We start from the raw sequence: 13,756 nt of genomic DNA, 5'->3' as shown, positions 1-13,756 counted from the left end.
CACCCCATCTGCTGGTTTAAAAGAGGTGCCAACAGCCATTGAAGGAGTGTTCACACTTCTGCCTATCAGTCTGTGAATCCTTCCACACTTCCAACAAAATCATGGGACAATGGAATCTGCAAATGTCACTTTCTCAGACATCACATTATTAACTAAGTATTATTAACTACTAATATACTCTTATTAACCGCAGATGTCACATTATTCTCCCATCTTTCATTCAGAGAACATTCACTCCTCAAGCATTTACCAGTTTAAACAGTGTTGTGATACTTGCATTTCTAAAAGCAGTTTCTACAAATTACTAGTCAAGGATCAGTTACTTTTATCCAGCAAAGTTTGCAAAAATTTGTTTGTTCCAAAATTGAGTTGAAATTTCTGTGCTCTTTTCTATTCACTTAAAAAAAACAATTCATTGGCTCTTAATGTGCTGTCAAAATAGAGGTGAAATTCATTCACCATTACTTAAGTGAAAATGCAAAGGCAAATGTATAGTCAATGCTGAAATCCAAAATTTGATGTCCAAGTTGTATTGTTGCTCCTTTACCATCCCTAAACTGACATCATATTGTCTGCTTCAAAATTGAAATACATTGAATGCAGTGAACTTGTTTCATTTGCATGGCAAATATGAAACATAGAAAATTAATTCTTATTAAAGAGTCGAAGGGTTCTTTCAATAATGTGACAAGTGATTTGGGATGGAAGTGACCATAGAACGAAAGTCTACCGTGTTTCAGTCTACCCTTAATCTAAGGCTTGACTGGCCCTTGTCCCAGTCTTGTTAGTGTTAGACTGCTTACCTTTCATTATCTGTGCTGCTCTACCAATTATCTCAGTGTAAACATGATAAAGTAATTCCACTCTTTATTCATACAATATAAATTACTAAAGTCCAGTACACATGGTTGTTTCCACCAAAAGAAACTCGTTAAAATTTCTACCTTAGACTTTCCTCTCTGAATGTTCGGCTTCTGTATGATAATTTTCAATAGTATCGTTAACCAACTTACATTAACACCACAATATGTGCTTGTTATTGCCAGTCAAGTTCTCTGACATTGAAATTGAACTGTTAAAATTGTAAAATGTCAAACTATTATGCTGAACTGTTCGGATTTTAAAAGTGTGGAATATTGTATTAAATTACTTTCAATTATCCTGTGTCTGTAATATCGTTCCTAATTCCTTCTTACTTCTCTTTCTACACCTGATTTGATATTAGATCCCCTCCTCACTTTAATGCGCACTTCCTTGTTCAGACCTTGAGCACTTCAATTCATGATCCTTCAATCTGATTGATTTGGGAGAAACTTATATGCTCCTTATCCACTCACACTTTACAAGCCCCTATTTTCCTCACTTCAATTTTATCAGCTTGTATATCAGCAACTTAGCATAGAAAAAAAAACAAAAATCTAAACATGCAAGGCTAAGTCTAACAGCAGACATTGTTAGATGTCAGCTACAGCAAATTATAGCCCATTATGTTGTGTTGTTGTTTATCTAACTTCTGATGTGCTAGGGATGCAACAAGATTGTCAACAAACACAAATAGATCTTGATAAATATGTACAGCATACCACAGGCAAGCAATTAAAGGCACTGCATACATGTTCTCTCAAAACTGTACAAATGCATGCTGTGCAGGAATCTGGATCGTATTGTTCAGGCTGCACATAAGCAACGTTCCCTTTCCGATGTGGTCTTGCCTTACTGCATGACAAGTTTTAAGTACTGCAGAGTGTAGCAAGTAGGCCATGCTTAGCAAAGAGAAACTAGAGTGAACATTTGGTCCCCATAGGTCTTTTCTAATCTTTCAACTTTTGCCTTTTCTCGCAAAAGCTCTTATCACAGTAATTCTTGGCACTGAGCACTCACCTAAAAATCAACTAAATGGATACAATGATAATGGGAACTGCAGATGCTGGAGAATCCAAGATAACAAAGTGTGGAGCTGGATGAACACAGCAGGCCAAGCAGCATCTTAGGAGCACAGAAGCTGACATTTCGGGCCTAGACCCTTCATCAGAGAGGCGGGTGGGGAGAGGGAACTGGGATAAATAGGGAGCGAGGGGGAGGTGGACCAAAGATGGAGAGTAAAAAGATAGGTAGAGAGGAGAGTATAGGTGGGGAGGTAGGGAGGGGATAGGTCAGTCCAGGGAAGATGGACAGGTCAAGGAGGCGGGATGAGGTGGTAGGTAGGAAATGGAGGTGCAGCTTGAGGTGGGAGGAAGGGATGGGTGAGAGGAAGAACAGGTTAGGGAAGCAGAGACAGGCTGGGCTGGTTTTGGGATGCAGTGGGGGGAGGGGAAGAGCTGGGCTGGTTTTGGGATGCAGTAGGGGAAGGGGAGATTTTGAAGCTGGTGAAGTCCACGTTGATACCATTGGGCTGCAGGGTTCCCAAGCGGAATATGAGTTGCTGTTCCTGCAACCTTCGGGTGGCATCATTGTGGCACTGCAGGAGGCCCATGATGGACATGCCGTCTGAGGAATGGGAGGGGGAGTTGAAATGGTTTCGCGACTGGGAGGTGCAGTTGTTTGTTGTGAACCGAGTGGAGGTGTTCTGCAAAGCGGTCCCCAAGCCTCCGCTTGGTTTCCCCAATGTACAGGTAGCCACACCGGGTGCAACCGCAGGAAGTGCGACACTTTCCCCCACACCTTCTCCCTCACCCCCATCCCAGGCCCCAGGATGACCTTCCATATCAAACAGGTGTTCACCGACACATCTGCCAATGTGGTATATTGTATCCATTGCACCCAGTGTGGCTTCCTCTACATTGGGGAAACCAAGCAGAGATTTGGGGACCGCTTTGCAGAACACCTCCGCTCGGTTCGCAACAAACAACTGCACCTTCTAGTTGCGAGCCATTTCAACTCCCCCTCCTATTCCTCAGATGACATGACTCAGCAAAGCCCACACCTAACCTTCAGCAGCACTACTACCACATGGCAGCCCTTCTCAAAATGGCTGCTCCCAAAATGGACAGTCCGCTGTAGCTTGCCTCCCTTTGATTCGCTCCTGCGAGGTCATTGGTGATTGAGCCTGACACCTCCCAAAATCCTCCTCAGTTGCTTCTCAGCAGTGCCCTCTGATCGGTTGATTTCTATTAGCTTTTGGTGCATGTAAATGAAGCGATTGTTTTGAAGCGACTGAAGGCTTTTCTGTACGTGATGGTCCCACATTGGTCAGCGGTAAGATGTTGCCAATGGTGGGCATTAGGCAAAGAGTAGAGGCGGTTTTATGATATAGCATGGCGAAGGACTGGTGGGACCTGGTGCTTTCAAAGCAATAGATGCAGGAAAGTGCAGTTGCACGTGCAAGGAAGTATCAGTTGCACGATTTTGTGCTTATGTGAGACATTGGTTTATGCCAAGTTAAAATCTGAACGGGGTAGTTCGACGACTGTGTCAAAAAGTAATACCCTGATGATAATGCTGCTCTTTAGAAACATATACAGACTGATCCGAGATATACAATTTTCAAACCTTTTCGTGGATTGCCAACTTGCGGCAACGGGGATATTTGAGCATTCAGTTGATCCCAAGTGCGAAGCTGTCAGGAGTTCTCAACTCCTAGCAGGGACACCCATGACGGTAAAGTCGGAGAAGCGCAATCCAAAACAAATCTTCAGCAGTGATCCAGGCAGAAGGCATTTGTCTGATACGAATAGCTGCGATGATAGATGAAGACTGCAGCAGGACGCCAGTCATTGAGGTTTCTTTGCCAGCTTCTGTCAAGGTCAGTGTGTGTGCACTGACATGCTGCAACATTCCCACACAAGGCATTCATGTCTTTCTAATCCAGGATTTAGGAAGGCTGCAAAACCTCCTCATTATGAGAAAATAGATTCGCTGCGATGAATGACGAAAAGTGAAGGCAACAGTTGTAAATGAACTCACACTCAGAAGAAAACTGGAGTTTAAAATCTGAACTAAACTGAGCTACTGGGTGAGTTTTTAAATCAGCTAGATCTTGTTCCCCCTTTTGATCAGTGAAATAAATTATCTTGGGAAAGAGAGTGGGAGGAAGGGAGAGAAACAGGGGAAGGGATTAGGGGTATGGGGGACAGAGGAGAGAGAGAACTGCCTGCGGGCGGTTGCTCTGTGCAGGATTTGCCTGGGGCCCCCCGGAACCTGGATCGCCTGCCCCTCTGTCCCTGCCCGGTCGCCTTTTCGTGTGACACTAGCGGAGTGAATTCGGGGCTGCACTGAGATGGAGATGGAGATGGAGATGGATGTGGCGTGGGAGCTGAACGGGTCCAGCCCGAGTCCAGGGGGGGAGGAGGAGGAAGAAAAAGAAGAACAGGAACAGGAACAGGATGAGGAAGAGCTTTGTTGGCGGCGGTCGCCGCCGCCGCCACGGCACCACCCTAAGGTACAGGGGGACGGAAAGGAGCCACTAACTCCGCCCTTGGCACCCCCTCTGACCCTCCTCATGTCTCAAACCCACCCTCACCGACCCACTCTGTCCCTCCTCATGTCTCCCCCCCCACCCCCTCAGACCCACTCTGTACCCCTGCATGTCTTTCTCTCCCCCCCCCCCCTCAGGCCCACTCTGTCCCTCCTCATGTCCCCCCCCCCCAAGTTATTCTGTCTTCCACTCCTTCTGTCAGGCAGAAGCTATGAAAGTAGTATATACGTACAAATAGATTTAAGAACATGATAAGGGAGTTGCTGGCTGGGCAGCAATTATTGCCCATCCCTAATTGCCCAGAGTTAACCACATTGCTGTGGGTCTGGAGTGACATGTATGCCAGATCTGGTAAGGATGGCAGTCCCCTTCCCTTAAAGGGGCAATAGATTCATGGTCATCGTTAGACTCTTAAATCCAGATTCTTAACTAATTCAAATTCCACCATCTGCTGTGGCGGTATTCAAACCCAAGTCTCCAGAAAATTACCTGGGTCTCTGGATTAATAGTCCATCTGTTTCCAATCCCTAAAAGGAACTAGTGAAGCAGATGGCTTTTTCTAACAACCAACAATGGATTCACAGGCATCATTAGATTCTTAATTCCAGATATTTTATTGAATTCAAATTCCTCCTCCATCTGCCGTGGAGCGGGATTCGAAACCGGATCCCTAGATCATTATCTGGGTCTCTGGATTAACAGTCCAGCAATAATACCACTAGGCCATCGCCTCTCCATCTCTTGCAATCTAAATTTAATGTTGATTCTGCTGTCTGCACACCTTCCCTTTCAGCCAGAATGTTGTATTCTTTGCTCTATTTTCTTACCCTGTGTACATTGTATGGTATGACCTGCCTGTACTGAATGCAAAACAAAACTTTTTATCTTACCTAGGCAGCTGACAGTAATAAATCAAATCAAAATCAACTGACTCTAACTTGGGTGGGCAGTATCACTGATGGCTGATACTCAATTCTTTGAAAAGCTTTATAACTTAATTGTGATGTCTCTGTTTATGAGTGTCATGGGAATAAGATTTTTTGCTGTAATACTTCTTGTATTCATGCTTCAATTACATATAAACAGTTTTTACAAAATATCTGTGGAAGATGTATCTGATCCAGAATAGCATGGAGGGTGTCTTTGGCTGCTAAACATTTTCTGGGGCATAGAATGCTAGGAGTTATTCACATTGTTGGAGTCATGGTTCTCACTGTATCACCCCTGTCTTTCTTCAGCCTCACAGGAACCTTATATTTCAGAGAATCAGGATTTAATATTTTCATCTTCAAATCCCTCCATATCTAATGCATCCCCAGGCCTCCTGAATTCTCTGACACTTTCCTATATAATGTTTCTTGCAGTATCAGCCACTGGAACTCTAGCTTTCTAGATTGAAGCATGTTATCCCACAAGTTTCCTCATGCAGCCAAGTTTACATACACTCCATCAATTAACATGCAGCTTACTTTCTGTGGAAGAACAGTCATTGAGACGTTGTGTGTGGAATTATACAGAACAAAGTGATTTGGCTCAGCATATCTTCACTCACTCTTTGAAAGAACTGTTCAGTTAATACAAAGCTCTTGGTCATTGCATAGCCTTTTGAATGTTGCCTCAAATAAGTGTTTATCCAGTTTCCTTTTGAAAGTTGCTTTTGAGAATCTGCTACCATCATCTCTTCGGGCATAATACATCAGATCATCATAACACATTGCTTAAAAAAAAATTTGAAGGTACAGCTGGCCCCAATTACTCTTGAACTAAGTGTTCTGCACTGCTGTTTCAGAGTTCATTTAAGAGTCAAACACATTGCTGTGGATCTGGTATCCCATGTAGGTCAGAGCAAGTAGGCATGGCAGATTTCCTTCTCGAAAAGATATCTTAGAACCACATGGGTTTTCATAGTTAATCACAATAGTCCAGTGATCTCCAAACCTGAGACTAGTTTTGAATGCCAGAATTATTAACTGAGTTTAATTTCCATCAGAGGCAGTGATGGGATATGAACTCTTAACCCCATTACATGAGCATGGCGTCTGAACTACTAGCCCAGTGATATTTGATATACTACACTGTCCTTTCTGCTCCTTTCACCAATTACATTACATCTGTTTTTTTTCCAAGAGTTCCCTGGAACAATTACTCAGATTTTATCTGACTTCACACAATGCCTAGCTGATTTCCTACATTGATTGTACATTGGATGGACATAGACAGTTACAACTTTTACAGTTTGTAGATTTTTTGCATTAATCTGAGCTAATATTCATCACTTTAAATATAGCTTATAATCTGTGATTCTCTGTGGATTTGATTCTTTGATATCGGCCAGCTAATTTTGCACTATGTCAGCACAAAAAAAGACCTTTGACAATCATTCCCAGTTTAAAAATGACTAATAATTGAAAAGCTAAAAAATCATGAAAACAGGAGCAACCCGTGGTCTCTGCACGTGATTAAAATTACCTTCTAAAAATCATATATTTTTTCAACAAGATCCCGTCATGGATATTTTCGTGGATGTGCTGTCCTTGAGAATTCATGAGAGGAGACCTGTCTGGATTTTCGTACTATGCATTAAACAGAATTGTCATTTTCAGCATGCACATAGTATTATTCATCCCTCGATCTGGTATTGGTACTTTTTTGAATGCCTCCATCCCAGCAGATATGTTTTTTTGGATGAACAAAATATGTAGTTCATGTCTGGTTTGTGAATTCCTGATCTGTATGTTCTCTGTTTGCTATTTAGTTTGTACTTCTGTCCATTTGCAATCCAAACAAATATATTATAAAACAAAGAGATGATGCAAGCTGGATTAGAGTGGTATAATTCTTGTTTCTTATTTTCAGTACACAGAGATGATGGCTTTAGACATTGCAGATAGTACACAAGTATATACAGCTTTTCTGGTGCTTCTTGATCTTCTGGAAGGTAAGATGACATGAAATATTCTAGTTTTTTAATGGGAACTATTCAAGGTAACTATTTTGCTAATTATCTGCCTTTATGTATAATTTTGCGTATGGTGATGAAGGCATTTGGTACACTTGCTTTCATTGTGTATAGGAGTTGGGACGTCGTTTTGTAGCTGTACAGGAAACATTGGTGAGGCGACTTCTGGAATACTGTGTATAATTCTGGTCACCCTTCCGTTGTCAAGATGTTCTTAAACTTGAGAGGGCATAGAAAAGATTTACAAGAATGATGCTGGGACTGGTGGATTTGAGCTAGAGAAAGAGGCTGGATAGGGTGGGACATTTTCCCCGGAGCATCCTTATAGAAGTGTATAAAATCATAAGGGGCATGGATAGGGTGAATAGGCAAGGTCTTTTTCCTAGGATGGGGTAAGTCCAGATGTAGAGGGCATAAGTTTGAGGTGAGAGGGGAAAGATTTAAAAACGGCCTGAAGGGTAACCTTTTTCACACGAAGGTTGGTGCGTGTCTGGAACAAGCTGCCAGAGGAGGTGGTGGAGGTGGGTACAATTACAACATTTAAAAGGTATCTGGTTTATGAATTGGAAGGGTTTAGTGGGATATGGGCCAAATGCTGACAAATGGGACTAGGTCAGAGTGGGATGTCTCATCAACACAGTTTGTTGGACCGAAGGTGTAGAGCTGGATGAACACAGCAGGCCAAGCAGCATATTATGAGCACAAAAGCTGACATTTCGGGCCTAGAGGATCTGCTTCTGCACTGCATGGCTTTATGACAGCCACAAATTCTCAAGATAGGTGATCAACTATTCATGGGTACCTTTAAGGTATTTCATTAGAAAGCAACAGTTCACAGATGAACATTAGCTAACCAGTCAGAAAACATACCCAACCCGTAATGGTTGAGGTCTGTCACTACTACCAGACAGCAAATGGGTGGTTGGCACAGAGGGTATTGATCTTTATAACTTGTGAAAGCAGGATTGTTCTGTCCAACTTAGTCTTCCTTTTCTGGCTCAAATTCCAACTTAAGAAAACAAAAATGCTGGACATCAGGGCAGGCCAGGCAGAATCCATGGAAAGAAAGCAACCTAATGTTTCTGGTGTGGATACCTTTAACAGAGCTGACATGAACTGTAGGGGGAGCAGCACTTAAGCAATAGTAGAGAGGGGAGAAAGGATGTTGATAGTTCAGATTAAGTGATTGGAATATGAGAATGGCAGAACAATGATATGTTTAACTGCCAGACTGGAAAAGACACTCTCACTGGGGTGGGGAGAGAGGATGGACATGGTGACAGAGAATGTAACAAGCCAAGTTAAAAGAAAGTGAAGGAATGAAAGAGGGTTGACAATTTGATGGTGTTGAACTCCATTATTAAGTCCAGAACTTTGCAACCTTCCTATAGCTGACAACCAAAGTTCGGGACAGCATAAAAGAAAAGCGTACAATGTGGTGAAGATTAGTGAGAAGTCAGAAGATTGGAAAGCCTTTTAAAACGAGCAGAGGACAACTAAAAACAATAAGGGTGGAGAAGATGAAATATGAGACTAAGCCAGCTCGTAATATAAAAGAACATTGTGAGAGTTTTTTTTAAGATAGTCAAATGGTAACCAGAGGAGAGTAGTGGATGTCCCACACGTGGGCCCCTGAGCACAACTGGAAGGTAACCAGTGGACATTGGGCTGCTGGAAAATTAGGCGGGAGAGGTAGTCATGAGGAACAAAGAAATCGCAGAGGAACTGAACAGGTACTTTGCATCAATTTTCATAGTGGAAGACACCAACAGCATACCAGAATTTCAACAGAGTCAGGCGACAGAGGTGAATATAATAGCCATCACCAAGAAGAAGCTTTTGGGGAAGCTGAAAAGTCTGAAGGTGGATAAATCACCCTGACCGGATGGACTACATTCTAGAGTTCTGAAGAAGATTGCTGAGGAGATTGTCGAGGCATTCGTGTTGAACTTTCAGAAACAGTGGAGTCAGAGGGGGTCCCAGACGAATGGAAAGTGGCTAGTATAATAAACGTGTTTAAGAAGGTCGGGGGGGGGGGGTGGCGGGGGCGCAGAAAACAGAAAACTATAGACTGGTTATCCTGATCTCTGTCGTTGGTAAGACTGTAGGGTTCAGTATTAAGGATCAGATTGCAGAGTACTTGGAAGTGCATAGCAAAATAGGGGTTGAGTCAGCACAGCTTTATCAAAGGGAGTTCATGCCTGACAAATCTGTTAGAATTCTTTGACGAGGTGACATAAAAGTCAGACAAAAGAAAGCCATTTCAAGAGGGCTAGAAAGCAAGACCAGACATGTACTGCTGAAGCTGTGTAATGCTCTGGTCAGACCACATTTGGACTACTGTATACTATATTGATCACCTGGTTTAAGAAAAGATGTGAATGTTTTAGTGGCAGCTCAGAGAATCATTACTAAATTAATACATGGAATGGGTTGATGGTCTTTAGGAGGAAAGGTTGGGCGTGTTTTGCTTGTATCTGTTGGAGGTTAGAAGAAGTAGTGATGATTTACAAGGCCCTGGGGTGTTTGACAGTTTGGATGTGAAGAGGATGTTTTCTGTTATGGGAGAATCTAGAATTAGGGATCACTGTTTCAAAATAAGAGGTTACCCATTTAAAGAAGTCAAGTGGTTACATTTTGGAGTCTTTGTAACTCTCTTCCTGAAAAGGTGGTGGATATTTCAATATTTCCTATTATAGTTTCAGCTTTGTAGGACTTTTGCTTGGATACATACCCCAAATTCATTGTGTGTACGTACTGGTGTTGGACTGGGATGGACAAAGTCAGAAATCTCTCAACACCAGGTTGTAGTCCAACAGGTTTATTTGAAATCACAATACTTCACTTGACGAAAGAGCAATGCTCCAAAAGCTTATGATTTCAGGCCAGTCAGCAGCAATGCGGAGAGTAGTGGATGTCCCACACGTGGGCCTCTAAGCACAACTGGAAGAATCATTAATGAACCAAAACAAAGGAAGGGAGGTTGTGTACTTGCATGCAAGAGGATAGAATGACCTGTAATGTTATTACTGACAAACAGATGACAAAGTACAGATTAATATCAGCATGAAATGGTAAGCGGTATAACAAAGAAGAACAGAGATGTTTATGGTACAGAGGGCATGAGATGACAGGGCACATTGTATTGGAAGCAGCTTTCCCTCAAATATCCTTACCGGCCATGTGGGTCTCCGAGCCCCATGCACTGCAGCCAGTATCATGATTGACATGCTGACACCCATCAACCTACATGGAACATTGGAGTGGTTACATACTTGCACAGCCGAGCAGCTTGGAGGGAATGTTGATTGAAAGCATGAAAACTGGCAATTTGGAGAAAAGCAGGCTGACAACAAGGGTGCTGGTCCAGCACCCTATTCAGCAGAGGATTCCCATCCAAATCACCAGTCCAGCCTGCCAGTCCCCTCCCATATGCATTTAAATTTGAAATGAACTGCTGAAGAGAAAGTAGTATTCATTAAGGCTTGAAGCTTTTTTTTAAACCGCTATTAAGATTAGACAATTGCAGATAGAAAGATAAGGCAATGTTCCTTGAGCTTGTGTTCAGCTTCATTGAAAAAATGTTTTGTTCTGTTTTACCCTACATTTAAAACTACTGCACAAATGTGAATTGTTTGCCCTACATTTAAAACTACTACATAAATGCAAATTGTTGTGAAAAGTACAAATTATGAACCAATGTTTACAATACAAGGGATTTATTTTTTCTTTTCATTATTCTTGTATGTCTCTTAATTAAATGTTTGCTTCCCTTTTTAAAATGTATTGGAGATTCAGAAAACCGAAGTCCGAATGCTCTCAGTTCGAATGAGATGGGGAATTGAAATGGCAGTGTCAGGGATGGAGCATTGGTTATTTAGGGCAGCACTTAGAAAATTGTGCAAGTTGCTAATTTGGCATATTGGTTGCTAATTCTCAATCCCTAACATGTTTTCCCATTGCATGAAACTACGCACTTTCATTCTTGAAATTTGAACTATTTGTACTGTTTCATCCCTCTGTGTCAAATGTTGTTCAGAAGAATGGTATTGTCAAAAGTAATGACAGCAAGCCCATTAACATTCTATCCTCATGTTAATTCTGTAATGTTTTAATATCAGCTTTTCACATTAGTTAGGCTGTCTCTGGGTGAAGTATTGATTGTTGCAACTATCATTATAATGTGATCTTTTGAATAGCTGGAGGACGTGTTACACCAACTCCAGTTAATGTGAAATGTGTTTAAACGGGAAGCAAACTTTTGACCAAAGGTTGATATGGAACACAGCAAAACACTTACCAAAGCATAATTATAGATAAATGGACAGTGAGATATAAGGAGAAGGTGATCAAAAGCAGTTAGGCTTCAAGAAAATTCTTTGAGGAAACCAAAACTTGGAGAGAGTAATATGACTGCAGTAATCCTGTTGATTTCTCTTCTCACATGACTAAACACCCCCCCCCCCCCCCCCCATACCAGTTTTCATATTAAGGATGCCGATTCCAATTACAAGAGCTTTGTGAATGCCCTGCTGAGTTTGGCCTACCGAACATAGAAGTGTAATGGAATATAATACTAGCTTGTCCATTTAGTCTTATTCCAAATAAATCACTGGTGTCAAGCAGATGAAATTCAGCAAAGAAAATCACTTTTCACACTTAAGTTAACAATATAAGGAATAATAGATGTAAGATGGTGCTTCCCAAACATTTTTCAATGTGTGACCCCGTTTTATTGCCTTAGATTTTGTGTTAACCCAAAGTGAAAGTTGTTTAGCGTGAGGAAGTAAAGAGTAGTTGATGAATCTGTTGAGGGAGGGGGCCGACGGTGGTGGCCAAGGAGGTTGAAAACCACAAGGTGTGTCCTGTAGAAAGCGAAAGGGCAGACCCACCTTTTTTCAGGCTGGGTTTATAGTAGAAATTGGGCCAAATAGAACACCATGGCTGACAGAAAGAAAACCTGAACATGTCGGAATTCAGTCCAAACTCCACAGCTGCCATTACTGTGTCAGAGCTTGCAGTCCCCAGAAACTCGGCTTTTGACCTTTGGGGTTTGTGCCCCTCAGGTTGGGAATAGCTCAAGGCTAACAGGAGTTGTGTGTAAAGTGACTGCTTGGAACTCTTGTTTTATGATAACTCAGTATATTAATGGTGAATAGAATTATACAATTTGGAGTATGTGATATCAGAATTGAAGCATTCAACTCACTGAAATCAGATATGGTCTGTTTGTTTTTCAGCCTTTCCATGCTGAGTTTTACATATATAAACTGCTGAGTTGAAACACAAATACCGGTCAGTACAAAAGGCCCATTCAACAGCAATTGCCTTGAATGTTGAACTTTGATCTTTTGAAGCCAGTTGCAGTGAACCACATCAGTGTATTAACATGTCCACACAAAATGCATAACTTTCTTCTTAAATTCCACATTGAAAGGTTGCCAAAATGATTAGGTTAAATAATTAGTTTACCAGATGCCAATATATCCAAGCAATATAGATGATCCTTGGTAAAATGCTGAACTGAAAGTACAAGTGAGAGGAAACCAAGGTCAGACTGTAGTACTGTTGTCAGATCTCAACCCAGATATAATTTCTCAGTTCTGTGGAGTCATTAGAGCAGAGGAGCATTGAGAACAGCTATAGGGCTTTTACGAACTTTCTCAATGTAATTGTTTATGGCACTGAGGAGCCCTACATTGTCGGTGTTTACTTTTGAATGATAAATCATCGTTGCCCTCGGGTGAAAGTACAAGACTTTTAACTGAATTAAGACACTATTCAAAGCAAAGCAGGAAGTTCTCAGGGTGTCTTGACCAATATTTGTCCCTCAGCCAGCACCTGAAACAGATTATCGAGTTAATTACTGAATTGGTGTCTTTGGGAACACAACATTTGCAAATAGGGTTCCATAATTCCTATATTACTGTAGTGACAATGCTACAGAATTATTTGATTGGCTGTAAAGTGCTTTGGGATATCCTAATCTTGAGTCAGGCATTGTGAGTATGTAAGTCATTTTCCTTTTTTTTAAATGAAGAACAACTGGCCTTTTCAACCTGCGGAGGAGTTATTTGAGAGTGGATTTTGTGGAGGTATATAGTGCTATTGAATTGGAATACTATTTCACAGTAAGCAGAGGCAGTAAACTGAGGATTCAAATTTTAGGAACTGATATCAGGAAGTTCTTCACAAGAAAAGTGATCACTCCTTGGAATGGATGTTTGTGCAGAGTGAGGAAATCTCTGGAATCATTTAAACAGCATGTGAATCAAGGAATTGTTTTGGGTGAATCAATTAAGATGAGCCAGTGGGCACCCTCATCTGTAAATATGTTATGGTGATCTTTTGCAGAAACATATAGTAAATGTTTGTTATTCACA

At 41.6% G+C, this 13,756-nt stretch overlaps 1 protein-coding gene across 2 annotated transcripts in view; it reads left to right on the top strand.

Moving 5' to 3' along the window:
• The first annotated feature begins 4,174 nt into the window (after positions 1–4,174).
• Positions 4,175–13,756, top strand: part of tsen15 (TSEN15 tRNA splicing endonuclease subunit) — a 46,741-nt gene continuing 37,159 nt past the window's right edge. Inside the window, exons 1-2 of one of the 2 annotated variants that reach the window (XM_048538720.2) lie at positions 4,175–4,378; positions 7,271–7,352. In XM_048538720.2, coding sequence (XP_048394677.1) covers positions 4,217–4,378; positions 7,271–7,352 — 244 coding nt within the window. In that variant the 5' untranslated portion in view covers positions 4,175–4,216. The remainder of the gene's footprint in view (positions 4,379–7,270; positions 7,353–13,756) is intronic. The other variant, XM_048538719.2, reaches the window with a different exon arrangement.

Source organism: Stegostoma tigrinum, chromosome 8, assembly GCF_030684315.1.
Source record: "Stegostoma tigrinum isolate sSteTig4 chromosome 8, sSteTig4.hap1, whole genome shotgun sequence".
NCBI classification, from domain to species: domain Eukaryota; kingdom Metazoa; phylum Chordata; class Chondrichthyes; order Orectolobiformes; family Stegostomatidae; genus Stegostoma; species Stegostoma tigrinum.
This window is presented reverse-complemented; position numbering and strand designations above follow the sequence as displayed.